Source organism: Pyxicephalus adspersus, chromosome 6, assembly GCF_032062135.1.
Source record: "Pyxicephalus adspersus chromosome 6, UCB_Pads_2.0, whole genome shotgun sequence".
In the NCBI taxonomy this organism is placed as follows: Eukaryota; Metazoa; Chordata; class Amphibia; order Anura; family Pyxicephalidae; genus Pyxicephalus; species Pyxicephalus adspersus.
In genome coordinates this window covers 98,388,662-98,407,036 of record NC_092863.1, presented here as the reverse complement: position 1 = coordinate 98,407,036, position 18,375 = coordinate 98,388,662, and the positions used below count along the sequence as shown (strand labels likewise).

Sequence of the window (18,375 nt, the reverse complement as noted above, 5' to 3'; positions counted from 1 at the left end):
TTTGTTTACTTGAGCCAAAGTGTTTTTGGCTAAGGCTTGGTGGTCCACAACCCCTAATGTGCAACAAGTGAAAAATAAAATGTCCTAGTGAAGACATAAAATGTCGTAATGTTTCTAGTGAATAGTAATATGTGAGCGATATTGTCTGTTTCGAATTTTAAATGTCATAAAATATGGTCATTATGGATCGAGCACTATATGCCTAAGAGCTGGGACCAGTCAATGTTGACCATATAGCTATAGCTTTGATCAAATAGGATGTTTCCTGAAACAATGTATGTTCCCTTATAATATGCCGGATTGTTAGCTGGGCTGCCCTTCCTTCCCCCTTTCTCTTTTGTCCTTGTGTTTTAGTGTTGTTGTTGTTTTATGTAATATGATAAGATTATTTGAGAATATATGTCTTGTTTAATTTATTGGTAAAAATAGGCGTGCTATATTTAGATAAACTGAAAATGGAAAATAAGAAAATACACAGTGCCACTAGTATAATATAAAGTGAAAAAAAAAATTTATTCCTATTTCATTACCAAGTCTAAGGGAATAATGAAGATTGAAATAATAAGGAATGAATAATTGTTAAAAGATGAAGTATTGAAGACTTCTTCTCCTCTCTCTAAATATCACAGTGATACATTACAGCATTACACCAATTTTATCATGATTTGGATGAAGATTCACAGTTCACAGAGTTTTTTTTTTTTTGTAAAGACAAAACAATTAAATAGAAGAAGTGTTTGTATAAATATGTTGTAATGGAGGGATAGGGATTAATTCTTTTCTTTCCCCTTATCACTAATTACAGTTAGATAACAGGTAATGAACTGCAATAGATAATTTTGTCACGGAGGAATATTTGAGTGGAAAAGTAGAGGGCAATACAATGAACTAATTAAGAGCATATTGTGTAATGAGGTAACAATTCAAAAAAAAAAATAGCGAATAAGCAGTAATTTAAAGCGAGAAATGTTAGAAGTTAAGATAGACATATACAATTTATTATTATTATACAGTATTTATATAGCGCCATCATATTACGCAGCGCTGTACAAAGTCCATAGTCGTGTCACTAATTGTCCCTCAAAGGAGCTCACAACCTAATGTCCCTACTATAGTCATATGTGGTTAATGTAGTCTAAGGTAAATTTTAGGGGGAAGCCAATTAACTTAACTGCATGTTTTTGGGATGTGGGAGAAAACCCACGCAGACACAGGGAGAACCTGCAAACTCCATGCAGATAATGTCCTGGGTGGGATTCGAACCCAGGACCTAGCGCTACAAAGGCTGGAGCGCTAACCCCTGAGCTAACCTTGTATAGCAGGTATACTGTTAGGATATAATCTGTTGGAATATGAATGATTTATGATACATATTATATTGGCTTGTTTTATGTTTTTGCATGATTAAAATTAAAAAATAATAACGAAATTGAAAAAAAAAAGAAAAAAAACAAAATAAAATTTACATTTGGCAAGAACATAGCTTTCTTTTACTAATCAGCCCAAGATCTGTTTTATTTAACATTTGCATACACCTTATATTGCTAGCAGATACAAAAGCAATAATGACTAATAGGTAGAATTGTTTTTTTTTTTTTTGTATTATCATTTTTTTATTATCTTTTCTTTAATCCAGTTGACATAGGCTTTGGTAAGGAACGTGTAAACACTTGACAGTTCACAGTCCCCACATTTCTCTGCACCAAAAGAAACAATTCCTCGCAATTTGTTGTTGCATAATAAAGGTCCTCCAGAATCACCCTAAAGATATAAAAATAATATAAAATTAATACTGTTAAATACCTGTTAACTGAGTTCCACTGTTTCTTTCATCTGATCTTAGGTTTATCTGGGAAATACCTGGTGTCCAGACACCGATTATCCAGTGCTTATAAAATACATGTTGCCATTTACTTAACGAGCTGTGCATGTATATACTAGCATTTGTAGTGAATGGACTAGTCTGTCATTTTTTTATGTAGCTCCCAAATTCTGAAAAGGGGGAAAACAATTTATTAACCCACTGTATGTACATTACCTAAATGTCTAAATGTGTTTTGTACTGCTTGGTAATTTTTACCCCTAATTATGATTATATGATATTTTTTTTTTTTTTGCTAAGCCTATGTTGAAAGTAATGTCACATTATGAAAAACACTGCAAAATTGGTGACACCTTTTGTTGCATGTTAAAAACAAAAACTTCTTTAAAATAGCCTGGAATAGCGATAAGGGTGAAGATACTCATCCACAAATCTCCAGTATCACATCATTGTGTGAGTTAGCCCATACTAAAAACCTGAACTATATTATAATAAATCATATATCAAAAGTTAGCTAGAGGAGGAAACAACACACCCCTTTAAAGTATATACAGTACACAGAGTTGGTTAAAACTAATTCTTGTGGTAGTCAAATCCACATATTTGAAGCTTCAACTGTTAGGTTAAAGTTATTTTTCTCTAGTTACTAATTGTATCTGGCACTATAAGTATACGAATATATTGATGGAATTTGTCAGTGAAATGACTATTCTAGGGAACAAAAGTCCAAAAGTTTTAGTAATTAGCTCAGGAGGACTTTCCCTAAATGTAAAGCTAATTTGTCAAATTCATTATGGATTTTAAAAAAATGTTTCTATTAACGTTGATCTCCAGGCTATATTGAATCACACAATACATGAAGGATCGATATTTCCAGCTTGATCATTTTCCTCTCATGTTCCTTGGAAATCTCCTCTTAAAGCCCACAATCAAAGCACTTTCCATTCTTCTTCTGTTATTTATTACAATTACAGTGGGTTTTTGTATGTTATACTGGCCAGCTCAGACCATAAAAAGCAAAAGGCCAAAAAAAAAATTCTAAAATGCTTGCTGGTGAAAGTGCATTAAGAACATGGGGTTGGTCTCAGAAGACTTCGTTCTCTGTCACTGCATCCATGTCTATAAAGGACATGGTACTCGGGGTATGACTCGGGGTGACTTTTACATGCAAAAAGTGGTAATCCTGAGTCTCACTGGGGTAACTTTAGAAGCCCCCCTTACCTTTGCCCTGCACTCCAGTGGTGATCTGATGGTCCCGATGTGATGCCGAGGCGCTGGTCCGTCATGGGGCGTGGCCAGGCAGGAAATTTAAAAGCAGGTACTGGCTTTTAAATACCACCCGATTCCCGGCCATGCTGCTGCTCGCATCAGCAGTCAGATGCCAAGCACAATGCAGGACTCTTGGTCCGTGGTCACCCCCGGAATTTGCTATTACTGCTTGCATTTGCAAAGAGATGTGAAGCACAATGCAAAGTCCTGCATTGTGTTTTGCATCTCTCTGGAGATGCAGAGCAGCAGCTCCAGCATCTGTGTGAGGCGGGCGGGACATCCCCACTCGCATCACCCGGGAGGATAAGTCATCTTCCGGGTGATGTGATTGGTGATGTATGGGGGTGTCTGGGAGGGAAATTTACAAGCAGATTACAATGTAATCTGCTTTTAAATGGTTTTTACAGTACAAAAACACCACACAACATGAAATAAAAATAAAAGTACATTTTAAATTTTATATTTTATTTTAAGATTACATTGTTTTGTTGTCTATTATTTCATTATTTTTTAAAATTATTATTTATAACTATCTATTATATTTTAATTTATGATTATAATATAATAAATAAATATAATTATCATACCCGGGAGTTAGTCCTAAGAATTACAAGCCCACGATATAAATGAAAATGTCTATGCAAAAAAAAATAGGATCACTTTTTGCATAAAAAATTGACAGAATTAGAACGCTAAGTGGTCTAGAGATCAACTTTAAAATATAAATGGGTTGAGCTCAATGTGTTTTTGTTAACCTTATTTCTTAACCTTATGTATTACCATGTTAAAATTGCTTGATCAGAGAATTTATCTTAAATGACAATATCTATTTCATACTTACTCCACATATGTCTTTCTCCCCAGTTGCATCAAAGGTACACATCATGTTTTCTGTGATCTTTACGTCAGGTTTCCACTTTTCAGCACAACTTTTTCTGCTTATTGCTGGGAGTTTTACTTCCATCAGTTTGTTTGGAAATGTTAGACCATTACTTGTGATTGCACCCCATCCTGCTGTGTCACACACAGTCCCCTCTTTTACATCACTGAATATATTTGGTAATGACAGAATCTTCACAGCTTTGGTTTGTTGTGCTTTGCCAGAGAGCTAAAAAAGGTTTAAAAAGCCACAATAATTTTTTATTCAACTAATCCTCGAAATCTCATCTAACAGGACTATGGATACTAGAAGCCAACAATTTATTATTATTAGTATATTATGTTTATATAGTATATTAGATATACTATTAGTATAACTAATACTAGTAGTAGTATTATATAGTATATTAGTTATATTAGTTAGTATATTAGTATTATTATTATTATTAGTATTATTTATGGCTAACCAGCTATATTGTGAAAAATTTTGCCAACATTTCAGGAACTTTTACGGGGTTTATTTATGAAGGAACTATTTTTATTTAATCCAATTTTTCACATTGGATTTAAATAGAAAATGTGTCAATCAACATTTAATATGCCTCTCATGTTGCTTTTCATTGGCTGAGATTGATTGGGCCTTACATGTACCTTCAATGTATACAAATACAAAAATATTGTTCTGACTGAGCCACCTGAGCCAATGATGGATGACTTGTAAAAAGGGCAATTTACTTCAGGAACCTGTGAATCAAAAGCAGACAGTTCATTGTTAGCTCATCTGACCCCATGTGTTTACCCCAGGTGCAGTTGGTGGTTTGTCAGGGATGCAAGAGGTCCATTTTTTGCAAGGAGGACCACTGCCCCACAGCCGAGGGTTTTGTGAAGTAAAGATCACTTATTGTTGTGGACTACTGTCCTTAAAGGCAGACACTTTTTTTCTTGGGGAGTCTATTTTAATTTCAGGAGATTTGAGACTGTTGCACTTACTGGTCTGGGTCAAGCTCCTTGAGCTATCTGTCCTAAATAAACAATTGAGAAGAAAATAACTGAGACCCCCAGTTGTCAGCCATGAGGCCTCAAGCCTGCTTTTCTAGCTCCCCAATAGACAAACCTAAAAAAGAAAATATATAGCAGAAGAGAAGAGGAAGGACTAGAAAGTACATAACCATCCTTCATAACCTTGTTCTGCCCTCTCCTCTGGCAACACCTTTCCTCCCTTCACATCAAATGGGGTCTCACATATATCTGATTTCACCGTACAGCCCAAACCCCATCTGGCCAATTCAATGCGAAAAGAATGTGAGAAATGCTCTCATGCATTCAAACCCACCCTTGCCAAGCACCTCCTGAAAACAGCCAAGAATTGATACTGTGAGAGCGGCGAACCACCCAAATGTACCAAGAACAGACCTTCCACAATGGGGCACACTTGCAAATACTTGCCATCACCGGGCAAGCCAGTGATCCCCAAATCACTAAAATTTCAAAACCAAATCCTTCGCCCTACTGGTCTATCTTAGATTGTCATATCTACACCTAGTGTTGGTCGAATAGCTCACTATTCGATTCGTCAGACTCGTCAGACTTTTTCAGGTCTGTGTAGAGCTTCTACAGCCTCCAAACAGATGTAAAAAGATACATTTTAAAAGGATACATAAAAAGATACATAATAAAAAGATACATAACACTATTACATACCCCTGTACTTCACATGAATATTGGGCACCTGTCACATCAATATTAGGCTAAAGCTAGGTACACACTTAGAAAACGAACGATTACGACCGATCAAGGATTATGCACGCCTATACTGGAACAATCATATTGTGCACAATTCTGTACATGCTGTAACAATATGATCGTTCAACTATAATCCACCAAAAGTGTCCACACGCTAGATGCAATTGTTTGAATGATGCAGGGAGGGACATGTAAAGGAGAAAGTGTACCGTAGAAACATGCACGATCACTGAACGACCGTACACACAATAGATAGTGAAAGATCGTCGGCCAACCAGATCCACCGTGGCGGTCGTTCATTTCCAACGACAATCCTCGTTCGTCAGCGTCCTAAAAAATTAAAACGCTGGATTTCCAGGGTTGTAATAAACACAGCCCTGGGAATCCTCCTGACAGTGAGGGATTGCAGGGCACTAGGGGTTATATGAGGACAAGCCTCTCAATTCACCACTAGTGCTCTGTGATTGGCTGCGGTTTTACATTTCTCAGCCATTCAGCACTAGACATGAATGGGGAGACTTGTGCCCATTCTTCTCTAGTGCTCTGTGATTGGCTGAGAAATAGGAAATCATGATGACAGCGCAAGCATCATCAGGATTGGATCCAAGTCTCTGTTAACTTCCCTCTCCAAGTCATATGACTCTCTGTCAGCTGGCCATTTACCTCAGAGGACCAGAATGTTCTGCAGGTGCATTTCATAGGCTGGCAGGCATGCGGACCACACTGAGAATATCTCCTTACCAGCACGGTTGGGAGCCTGCAGTCTCCGAAACCTGCAGATGCCGCCATGTCTTTGAACAGCTCCACACTAGTCATTGTCTCCTTTAATCACACTAACCATACATTGAATTGCTCCAAAAAAGTTCTCCTGCAGCTCCCTGTTCAGGTGGACATACTGCACCAGAGATCAAACCTCTGCTGTTGCTGCTGACAAACATCTGGAGAATATTTGGACCTTGGATATAATACAGCATGCAAAGTTAGGCTTATCCATGACTGAATGCAGCTGCCACAATTGCCAGATTACACAAAAACAGTTTACCAAACGTGCTAAAAAACATAAAAAGTGAACAAAAATGGAGCAACCAGTGAGCAGCATACTGTCTGGATAGACTTGCAACAAGTATGGGCCGACTCAATGTTCACCTTCGCCAATAGGGATCTTACCAGTATTTACAAAGCTCACTTGACTGCACAAAAGAAAAGTGTAGAAAACCGTATACAACTCCAGATCAATCGATGCCTTTACTGAACACCCAGGTTAAAGTGAATGAAGGGAAACTTGTTTGGCTCCTTCTTCAAAACCAAACTAATTAGTAACACCCCCAGATAAGCCAGGGGAGGGGCCTTACCTTATCTATTCTTCCCAAGATGATCTCTTTCTGCAACTTACCTCAGACCATGGAAGGGTTCGACAACGCAGAACAATGATTCCTGGAAACCATCGGAATCTGAGTTAAGAAATACAGAAACCATTTCTAACCCCAGTCTCCAACACTCTGGCCACTTCCATATCCTAAATTTCTATTCAATCCTTCTTCAGTCCATAGGCATCTTACCCCATGCAACCAATTATAAAAAAGGTACAAGGAATGGGGCGAACAGCTCCCTGCTCCCCTCCCCTACTTTTTAACCTGCCCCAATTAAACCTGGTGGAAGAGCTCCAAAGAAATTAAGAAAAATTCCACAAATTCTCCCTGCCATATCTGCTTCCTAACCTCCTTCCTAAGATGCGCCCCAACGGGGCCCTAAAAACATACATAAGCCCCACATTTTGCTGTTTCACCCACACCCACCTGGTCAACTGAAGCAGTGCCAATCGATGCCCCAGAATTGCCTCTATCTTCTGATAGAGACATCTGATGGTGTCCAGAAATTGTGGAACCCAGAAAAAGATCAAGTTGGGCAGAATGAGTGGGGGTTAGCCCCTTCCCCTGGCTCACCTGACACTGTCACTGTTAATTACTCTCAGCTGGCCAACCCTCTAACCTCCCTGCCTCCCCTCGAACCATTGGATAAGGATGCCTTCTTAGGGATATGCCTCTAGAGTACTAACCAGTCTGTGATGCCCATTCTGCCACTGGATGGGGTATCCTCATCTCTCCTGGGAGAAAGCCCATCAATTACCCATGTAGCAAGTCTCACAAGTCTTAACCCACCTTGCATCTCCCCCCATCCTGCACAGGCACCACCCCCCCTCTTTACCCCAAAAAATCTTCTCCCCTTCTAGACCCCACTGCAGCCACACCACTACACCCCTCATTGTCCCCATTCTGGTCCCCCAACACAATCAAGTCCAAAGCAGAACACACTGACTTTCCCCCTCTGCCAGGACCACCGGACCCTGAAGCTGCCAATTTAGTCATCCTTGAAACTGCACTTGCTCCTGTCCTTGAAGTCTCCCGCAGCATCACTGCCAGTTCCTACTCCCAATCTCATAAGACTCAGCCGCAGACAATAAGCTGATGGGCACCATCGTGGCCCCTGGAAACTGGGCTCCCTCTGCTCAAGATTCTTCTGAATCCCAGCCAGGAGTGACAGGCCGCCACCCGTTACAGAGCTTCTCTCGACCCCTGACACAAAAGGCCTAGGTTGGACATTCCTCCCAGACCTCCAAACCACCATGGAGAACACCGGGCAGTTAGGACCAGTTGCTCCCTCTCAGAGCTCCCTCTGGGATGTGGAGCCCCTATTGAGGCCTCTAGGTGTGAGTGCTATGGTGTATTAACCCTCTTTTTTTTCAAACTGCCTAATACTAACCTTGACTCCTCCTTAACCCTTTGAACTATGCTTCCCCCTTTCACCTAGTCATGCTGCCCTTCTGCCTATGTCCTTCCAAATTCGTTCTACTCCAAGCCTGACTTTTCTTACTCACTAATACTGGCTTCAATCACTACCAGCCCTTCCCAGTTCTCCTCTGTGGACTACAGAGCACCCTGCCTAGTGTTATGGGGATGAGGATAAAGAAAGGTGTCTATTGCTCTTAAATATATATACAGGTAGTTCCTGAGCTAAGGACATCCAACATACAAACAACTCCAGAACTACAGAACACACTGCCTAGTGTTATGAGGATGGGGATAAAGAAAGGTGTCCATTACTCTTAGATATATATATATATATATATATATAAATAAGCTACCTGTATATACCTATATATACAGGTAGTTCCCAAGCTAAGGACATCCAACTTACAAGCGACTCAAATATAGGAACGGGGCTTCCCTGCTGTGCAGAACAGGGGCTTGATGAGGGGGAGGGGCAGTTTGTGTGACTTGCAGGACAAGTCTTTTGCTGTTCTGCCACATCTTGTAACTCTTTAATGACCAAGAGAAACTCTGCAGTTGTTTCTTTTTGCATATCAAAGCACAGCTTGCTCCAGAAATTAATGAATGTCTAGGCTCCATAAGGCAATTTTTTTTGTTTTGTTTGTAGTTAACTCACAGTGCGGATTTTAAACAGTAACTGACACTACGCTCCCTAATAATATGTTGAGACAAACATCTGTCCTAATTGCATTTAATAAAATAATGTACCTGTTCCGGCTGTATACACACACCTTTTAATATATACCTTTAAATACTTTTTAAACTTTAAATTTTTTTATTTTTTTTTTACTATTTACTTGATGTTCTTACCTGTACAATCTGGAGGTCATTATCAAACGTGGCTTTATTAAATTTATGTTTAATGCACTTTTTAGCCTTGAACGTCTGTACATATTCATCTTCTGCTGTCAATGAGTGGATTCCCAGCTTGATTTTAGTTGAAGAATTGCTTAAATATAAACAAAGTAAAACATACATGTTTTGTGTTCAATAAATCTAAGTTAATTTAGGATTACTCTTACCATTTCTACACTGCCTAACTCAGTCACTTCTCATCTGCCTAAACTCTTTCCAGTGCCAGCTTCCCAATAGATAGACCATTGCTGTTCAATGTGTGACACGTATAGTCCTAACTTGAGCCACATGTAACAGGGTGACAGCACAGCATCATATTTGGAGAAGGTTGTGACTGCAGAACATGAAGGGTCTGTTTTAAAAATATGCCATAAAAATCACAGTGTTTAGGGAAATTTGTCTGGTGTGCTTGATTGGTTTTGCAAATCTTGCTCAAAGTTAGCAAATCTCATTTAGGTCCTTGGGATGTGAAACTATCAAATATGGATGTTTGTAGAGCTAAAAAGAGAACTATTGTCAAACAAGAAAACGAAAAGCTGGAAAATGGTATTGGGATATGTGACACCAATGCCAAAATGAGCACTCTGATGATATGGCTGTTGTATGCCTACTCTTGGTAGAAATACATGTCCATGTTTTATCTAACTGCTTTCTCTGCATTTGACACCCTCCTTTTTTTTCAGATACTGAACTCTGTTGGTTTGCTTCCTATATTCTTCTTTATTTCTTTTTCTCGCACTTTCCTCCCTATTCGTGTTGCCCGGGGGCCAGCCCTTTGACTGATTCAGCCTTTATGTATAAAAAAGACCTGTCCTAAATTTTTAATGCGGTTTAATATGTATTTGTGCTGTGTTTGTTTTAAGTGAATATTATATAATTTTTTACAATATTTGAGTTGGTATATTAATGTTATTTAAATTATTCTGGATCATTAGGTTTTAATAATGAAAGGTATATATAAATGTGTCCAGTGTTGACAGTCCCTCCACCTATGAAGATGCTTCATAAAGCGAAACGTGTCAGTGTGGAGCCACTTTGTGAGGCAACAGATTGTGTCCTTTTTTATGTGGATTTTGAGATGATTGCTGCTGCCTTGGGTCCGCTGTGTTCCTTTCTTGGAACCTTTTGGTTGTTGGTGTACAATGGAGCATCTGTTTGACTGTTCCAAGCATTATGAGAACCAATATTGATTTGCTGCTATATAGGATTATCTGGATGTGTTAGCATAAGCTGCTCTGAAGCCATAGGCTGAACCACTGACAGCTCTAACTGTGTGGGAAAACCTAGACTTGGAATGTCTTGATGTCATCACTGGACTGGCTACACGTGATTGGGAACACTAGTCATGTGGAGTAAGTAACTTTTTTGTTTTTATACAAACTTACCTGTCCACCCCTGACTTGTCTCCTTCTGTCCTGGATAAAACCCAACCTTTATAAAACAGAGCTCATCATCATACCCCTCTCTAGGCATAAGTGAGAAGGCCTACAGGATTCTCGCAAAAGTTTCCTTGACCTTTCGATGGTTCTGAGACATTTTGGCGAACTGATTTCTCCAAACCATCAGAAGGGTTTTCACTAGGAATCCTCCCATTTGCGATCCCTGGGGCACTAGAGGTAAGTAATCTTTTTTTTTTTTTTTATTGGAGCTCGATCAGCGAATTTACACCAGTCATTCTCGCTTACAATTTCGGTAAGCGAGAAAGGTCGAATTCACAGCGAGAAAACCTTGCTCGCTCATCCCTACCCCTCTCACCTATAAACATCTCCCCATGACATCTCTATGTTGATAACATGGGTATTTGTCCCACTTCTCAAACATCTTGTCATGGTGTTACCTTTGGTTCTGCACTCTGCTTCACTCCCCACATTTAAAACATCTCTAGGTCAGGTGTGGAGTTGCAAGGCCACTAGAGGGCACTATAGCTGGCACAATAGTGGTGTCAACCCTGAGAGGGGCCAAGGTGCAGAACCTCAGCAGCAGCCTGGTCTTCTCCAGAGGCTGTAGTGGTGAGGATGTTGCACTGCAGGCTGCTGCTAGGTTGTGGTCCTTAGGCATAGCAGGGTGGGTAGGAAAATGCAAGGTACCAAGCCAGAAAGAAGGAGAATAGTCTGAAGAAGGCTGGGGTTGAGGCAGGAAAGCAAACAATAGCAGTCAGGAACAAAGCCAGGTGTCCAAGAGCCAGAAATGCAGAAAATTAACACTGTGGACACAGGAAGTGACAAAAGGCACAGGGGTCACTGGAGACACAGGGGAACACTGGAGCAAAGAGGACTTGGCCCTGACAGTGGACACATGGGTGTGGATGAATGTGATATGGGGTCCTGGCTATAATAAAAGGGTCATCACAGCCAAAGCTCTCTCTTAGCCCCTCGCTCTCTTGCACACTTACTCTCTTACATGCTCAGGCTATTACACCCTCACTCACTTAGGCTATGTACACACATGCAATAAATAATAAATGACTAATGACTGCACAATGCATGAACGAGCATTGTACATACAGCACGGTTCTGTTCAATGGAGAGGGAAGGGGGAGAACGACGAAGCAGCACACTGCTGTGCTCTCTCCCTATTCAGTTCCATTATGATTGTTTGTCATCCATCGTTGTTAAGACGATGGACAACGAGCCCTGTACAAATGCAAGATTATTATCCGATATCAGCCCTGAACTGATTATGGGACGAGAACCATTGCATGTGTGTACCTAGCCTTACTCTCTTACACTTGTATACTCTCTTTTTTTGGAGACTAGCCAGGTTACAGGATATAAAAGATGGACCTGCATTACATATCACTTTACTTTGTCTTTGTAACCATTCTTTAGCTTCAAATAAATATTTATATATTTATGTGTTAATTATTACATTTATTATATGCTAATATCTAGTTTTTTAAAATTTGCGTGATTATTTAGGCTAATAGAGACATAGTAAAGTTATAGCTCTCAAGAAAGGGGATAACATAAAGGAAACAGAAATGTTTCTTTCAGATTCACAATATCACAATGATATTTACTTACCAAGAGCAGTGAGCTGCAGTTAGTACCCAATCACTTTTTATTAATGTTCCACCACATATATAATCATCTGTATTCAGTAGAGCAATGTATGGTCTGGAGTGACGTTTAGCTTCCCGACCTCCAATGATTTTAGTGCCCTCACCTGTGCAGTATTGACAACATATGAAAAAAAAGCAGTCAAAAACATTTCACATAAACCCGGTCAATTTGAAGCAATACTTATAATTCCATGACAGACAATGAGTAGATTCAGATATGTATTGGCATGTGAACGTATCTTCAGATCTCAACATTTCCTGTAAAAACACAGCTTAGCTCTACCCTACAACTTGCCAAATTATCCTTCTGGTTGTTTGATGTAATGGGCAGCCACAATGACTAAAACAGAGACTCAGGAAGTGGCATGTGAGATCGAGGCACTTGTATATTAATAGAATGTACAGGTTTGTTTTACATATTTTTTACTGATTTATTACGTTTACAGAATTAAATTAATAAAATTTTAATAAATAAAATATTATTTTAAGCCAGAATAGCTATAGAAATAAAAATTGTTATAATAATAATAATGTTATTGAGTTAGCCTTTTACTTAAAAAGTTTCATTAGAGCTCAAAGACTTAGGGTTTTCCCATTAAAGTCTATCTTCTCCAGTTATCTTTAATACATCAGGCCTGATTACTTGTGTTGCATGGTATATGGTAATTTGATTTTTTAATAGTTATAATATGTTTGGGATTTTTTAAGTAAAAGTACTATAGGAAACCTAAAAGTTTTCGTTATTTAAATTTTTTGAGTTAATTATGTAAAAATATTTCCTAGAATGACAAAACAAGATAAGTCTAATTTTAACTGTTATGTGTCATGAAAACAAAACTATTATTTATAAAACACTGTTGCAAAGGCAAAAATTACTTTGAATAATAAACATTTACAGAAAAGAATACCTTTCATTTACCTGCATTGGTTTCTCTTACATAGACCAAACTTACCTAAAGGGTGCAGTAGGGAAGCTAACAGACATGTCAGGAGCCAGCTGAGCATCTTGTTTTCAATTGTTCTAAACAGTCAAATGATAAACTGGGGGCTTTGCTACAGGTTTATATATTGTGGAAAGGTGCAGGTCTGGTTGCAGTTTCACTTTTACTAGTCACTGAATAAAGTCTAGCGAAAAGTTGCTATGAGACAGGATCTGTAAAGGAGTCACAAAGCCCATCCAACACATTTTAGAAAGGAGAGGGAGAAACAACGAACAAGAGAAAAAAAGGAGCATAATGTGACAAAACAGGGTGGATAGGAGGATGAGCAAATTATTGGTTCCATTTAGACCAGATCTCTTGATGCTCCAGAATTCCGCCATGTAATCCCAAGGCAGGGTGATTTCCAACTAATTAAAAGCATGCTACAGTCAGGATATGCATGACCAATTTAGCTTGCAAATTAGAAATATCTTAAATATGTCCCGAAAATCCTGAAAATGTGCCGAAATCGGGATAGAGACCAACCAGGAAAGGGACCGATCCACTACCCCCTCATACTGAACAATATGTTGGCAGGATCAAAAAAATATGAAACAGGGAGCAAATTGCCTTTCCAGACAGCCAGCAGAGATGACTCACTGCTGAGTATATAGTGTGCAATTTTCCTGGGGTAAAGTACCAATTTGTTATTATCTAATACATACTTTCTTGCAGTATAGTGTGAGTCAAGAGCTCTTAGGTGCCCCATTGCATCTAATTATATTCCAAATTCCTGATGCAATAGCCTGCCCAGAGCCAGCTCTCTTTGATGCTTACAGTGGTGGTGATTGATCAAAAATCTGAAAAATATCAAGCCCCATCTAGCTGGACCTCCCATACGGGTCCTTCATATAAAATGGGAGTAGAGAAGATTAAATCTTTGCATATGTCAAAATGACAAATTTGAAGGTAGCTATAAAACAAATTGGCTGGTAATTCATGCTTCTCTTGTAGTTCACTAAAGGTAGGCAATAAGCAGGATATTAAATAAATAATGTGATTGAAACCAAATAGCAGTTTAAACTGCCAGGGGCACACCAAACTGTCTGGAAGTTGGGGAGTGAACAAAAAAAAGTGAGGGGGGATCGGGGAGCAGTCAAAGAAAATTTGGCCTTACAAAACATCCAAGCAACAAATCATCCAAATAATGAAATGGAAGCAGTGGAACCCATAACATTGAGTTATAATGGACAGTGGCAAACCATAGTTGGTCAATCTCCATCCATCTGTTAAACAGTCCCAGGTTGCTTTAAGTAGCTAATTGATGCAGATGAGTGGTGTAATAATACTTTTTAAGCAAGACAGGATGCATCCAATCCCACCATGGTACTTCCCTTTTGTGAAACAGCAGCCACCTTTAGACCATAGGGGAAGTTGAACAGGGTGTAGTTTTTAACGCCAACCTCCTCCATTTTTTTTTTTTTTTTAATTTTTTTTATAAATTTTTATAAATTTCTTTTACACTTGAGCTGAGCTTTAAATCATTTTAGAATCTTCTAAGTACAATATGATTATTTTTAATTATGTCCTGATATGTAAAACCTTGGATGTACTTTCTTTTTAACATGACTGTATATGTGCTCGTACCCCCAACCTGGTTCATGGCTCTGTCGCACAACGTTATCACTCAAAGCATGGTTTCTTGTGTGGCTACTAAGCAGGAAATGAGATCTCACATTTGAAGTGTGGACGTGTCATACTACTAATAGCAAGGTGAGCAAGGTAACCTAAGTTCACATTGAGGTGATCTGCACTAAGCTGCAAAATACCTATCTGTCTCCTTATAGACATTTATAAGGTCATTCTCTGCAGATGTTTGACTTTGCTACATAGGCAAATAACAGGCAGCTGAATATTATTTCAATTGTAGAGAACATGGACAAAAAAATATTATTTGTATAATTTTTAATAAATGGTATTTATATAGCACCAACATATTATGTAGCACTGTACATTAAATAGGGTTTGCAAGTGATGGACAGATACAAACAAGGACACAGGGGGAGGAGAGGACCCTGCCCTGAAGAGCTTACAATCTCTGTGGTGGTTGTGGTCTGCTCTCTTGTGGTGTGCTGTGTGCAGGCGTGTATGTGCTCTTCCAGAGCAGCCTGGTCTGTGCCGTTTTACAGGCTGAAAATCATGTCTACTCCTGGGTAAGCCTGAGCCCCCTGATTCTGAGGTGGATGACACCAGCATCATTTCAGGTCTGTCCCAGACAACAGGGGAGATGGTGGAGGAAATAACCCAGTAAGTTATTGAAAGACTGAGCTGGATACAAGCAGGTGAGAAGGCTTACAGATGTACAAGATATGTACAACTGAGCCCACAGCAGCAAGCGAAAGGCTTTCAAGGAAGCAGCTGAAAATGAATTTTTCAAATAAGAAACCCTTTTGGAAAAACTGAAGCAATGTAGTGGTCCATTTAGGGAATGTTTAATAATGAATGGCGCTACCAAAGTCAAAGTGATCAGTCTGGCGACATGAGAAGCATAAAGGATATTCCTGGAGGGTCCATGGCTGCTTAGGTGGAGCCTGGAGAAGGCTTGACTTTCCACCAGGAGAAGAGAGTGTGCCTATATCTTCCAGATGAATGATCTTGACCTGGCAGAGGACAAGGTACCCGGCAATACACAGTGGAGGCTGCGTCACACTTTTGGCCTTTGCAAGCTGCACATGTGCCTGAGGGCAGCACAGGGTAGAAAATAGAAGCAAGCAATTTTCCTGGTGTTCCAGCTTCCTCGTGCACCTGGATATACAGCTTCTTCTTCCAGATGCTTTGGAGAAACAGCATGAACATGGTGAAGCGGAATGTGACCTACCTATCCGGTGACATTGACGTAATGCCTAATAATTATTGTTAATTGTATATATTGTAATTATTGTATATAATATGTGATTGTAAGATCCTTTAATAAAACAACATTTACAATCTAAAAGGTGGGAAATGTAGCATACAATGGGAGGGGGATTGGTTAGTAAGTAGTGAAGGTTTCAGAGACAGAAGAATATGGATGGCCAAGCTTGTAAGGATGGGTTTTGAAGGCTCTTTTAAATCTGCAGAAAGTGGGAATGAACCAGATTCCATGAGAAACACCATTCCAGAGAGTTGGAAAAGCCCTAGAAAAGTCTTGGAGCCGTGTGTGTGATGAGGTTATGAGAAAGGAAGTCAAAAGTAGGTTATTGTAGGAGCAAAGAGAGCGGCTGGGGGGATTTCTTATCAGGTCAGAAAGGTAAGTGGGACAAGAACTGTGGCGGGATTTAAAGGCAAAGCACAGAAGCTTGAATTTGATTATAATGTGAAAATGAAGCCAATGTAGAGAATTGTAGAAAAGAGAAGCCCAAATAACAGTGGTAATATTAATTAAAAATATGTCAGGGAGAGAGAAGGTGAACAGAGAAAAGAGAACCGGTCCAAGGACTGGTCCAAGCAGTGTCACTAATACAAATCAAGTTCATTATTTGGATTGGAAGGGGGTGATCAACAGTATCGAAAGCCGAGGAAAAATCAAGGGGAAAAAAGGAGAGAAAAGTTGCCATGCGGTTGCCATGATTCTTCTGCTGGCTTGGTTCTTAAAAAAAAAAAGTGCAAACATTGGATGATCAGGTGATGGGAAAGATATTGACACTCACTTATCTTTACTTTTATGGAAATTGGTTTCAGTAAGGTATACTGATGGGTCATCCTGGGTTTTGCAAAGCCAACTCTTTGCATTATAGAATGGGCTCTGATGGAGTATAAGTACCCCTGACAACCACCTTGCAATGATAAAAGGACCACTGTGTGCCCTAGGAATCAGCTATGAACTGGAGATGGCAGGATCCCCATTGGTAGGACATTGTTGGGGGCTGTAGCCCTATTCCCAAAGTGTTTGCCACATTTGGCTGGTAGGTTGTGGCCATGATAACCACTTTACTGTCTGCCTTTTGTGAAAGTTTACATTAAAGTGAACACGTGTTTTCTTATTTACCCCCCCTCCCCGTCAATATATTCACACATCCATATTGCACCTAGAACCTCACACTGCACTTTGGTTGTGCAGCTTATTTTTCATATGTACCCAGATCAAAACCCATACAAATACAGAGAAACAATGTAAACTTCTTTGTCAGTAGCTGACTCTGCATGGATGTTGAAGTCTGGTCCTCTTGATTTTAGACTACATGACCTACATAGCTGCCACGGAGACTAATGAAAGCTGACCTGATCTTTGCTTGGAGATTTCTGGATCCTGATTACTTGCACCTGTAAATATTCTTGACAATTGGCTTCTTATTTAAACCCCTGCACCTTCAAATTCCCTTTACCTGATTATTGTGGTTTATCTGACTTCTACTTTCTACTATTTTTGGTTAGACTAATTTCAACTTGGACTTTGGCAATTACTCTCTTTCCGACCGGATTTACCTACAGACTGCTTCTGCTGAGAGATATTGAAATTTATCTATTTGTCTGTCTGCAGTGGGCAGTGATTTGAACCTGGATACAAACTCTTTAATAATAATTTTGCTTTAGAAATAGCTTTGTCACTCCCAGTGCAGGCAGTCTTGTTTCTGTTACATCTGATAAATGTTCTAATTGGGCTTAGAGTGATTTTAGAGTGCTTAAAGGTAAAGGTCATAATGGGCCCTCTCTTCCTGCTGGGACTACTCCAGAGAATGATATCCAACTTTGCCAAAACAAAGATTACTGATCTGACATACAGCCCTCTTGTTCTTCGTCAAAAGGACACAAATTGCTGACAATAAAGCACAGTTATGTAAATATGCCCGCATTATTGGCAGATAATAAACTATTAGAATTAGAAAAGCCGAAGACTGATGACAATTACCAGTCAACTGATCAGACTAGTGGGTGAAAAGCAAAATGTATGCCAATCACAAAAAAAGTGAAGCTTTTTAATGTTGTGAAATAGAAAAAAGAGAGATAGGGGAACAATAA

At 39.3% G+C, this 18,375-nt stretch overlaps 1 protein-coding gene across 1 annotated transcript; it reads right to left on the bottom strand.

Annotated features, from left to right (window-relative positions):
• Positions 1–1,504: 1,504 nt before the first annotated feature.
• Positions 1,505–13,496, bottom strand: LOC140334367 (granzyme A-like). The gene is made up of 5 exons (XM_072416703.1): positions 13,411–13,496; positions 12,420–12,561; positions 9,352–9,490; positions 3,933–4,199; positions 1,505–1,761 (listed from the first exon to the last, which is right to left on the bottom strand). The coding sequence occupies exons 1-5, from the start codon at positions 13,460–13,462 to the stop codon at positions 1,606–1,608; spliced, it is 756 nt and encodes a 251-aa protein (XP_072272804.1). The 5' UTR covers positions 13,463–13,496; the 3' UTR covers positions 1,505–1,605.
• Positions 13,497–18,375: the final 4,879 nt, after the last annotated feature.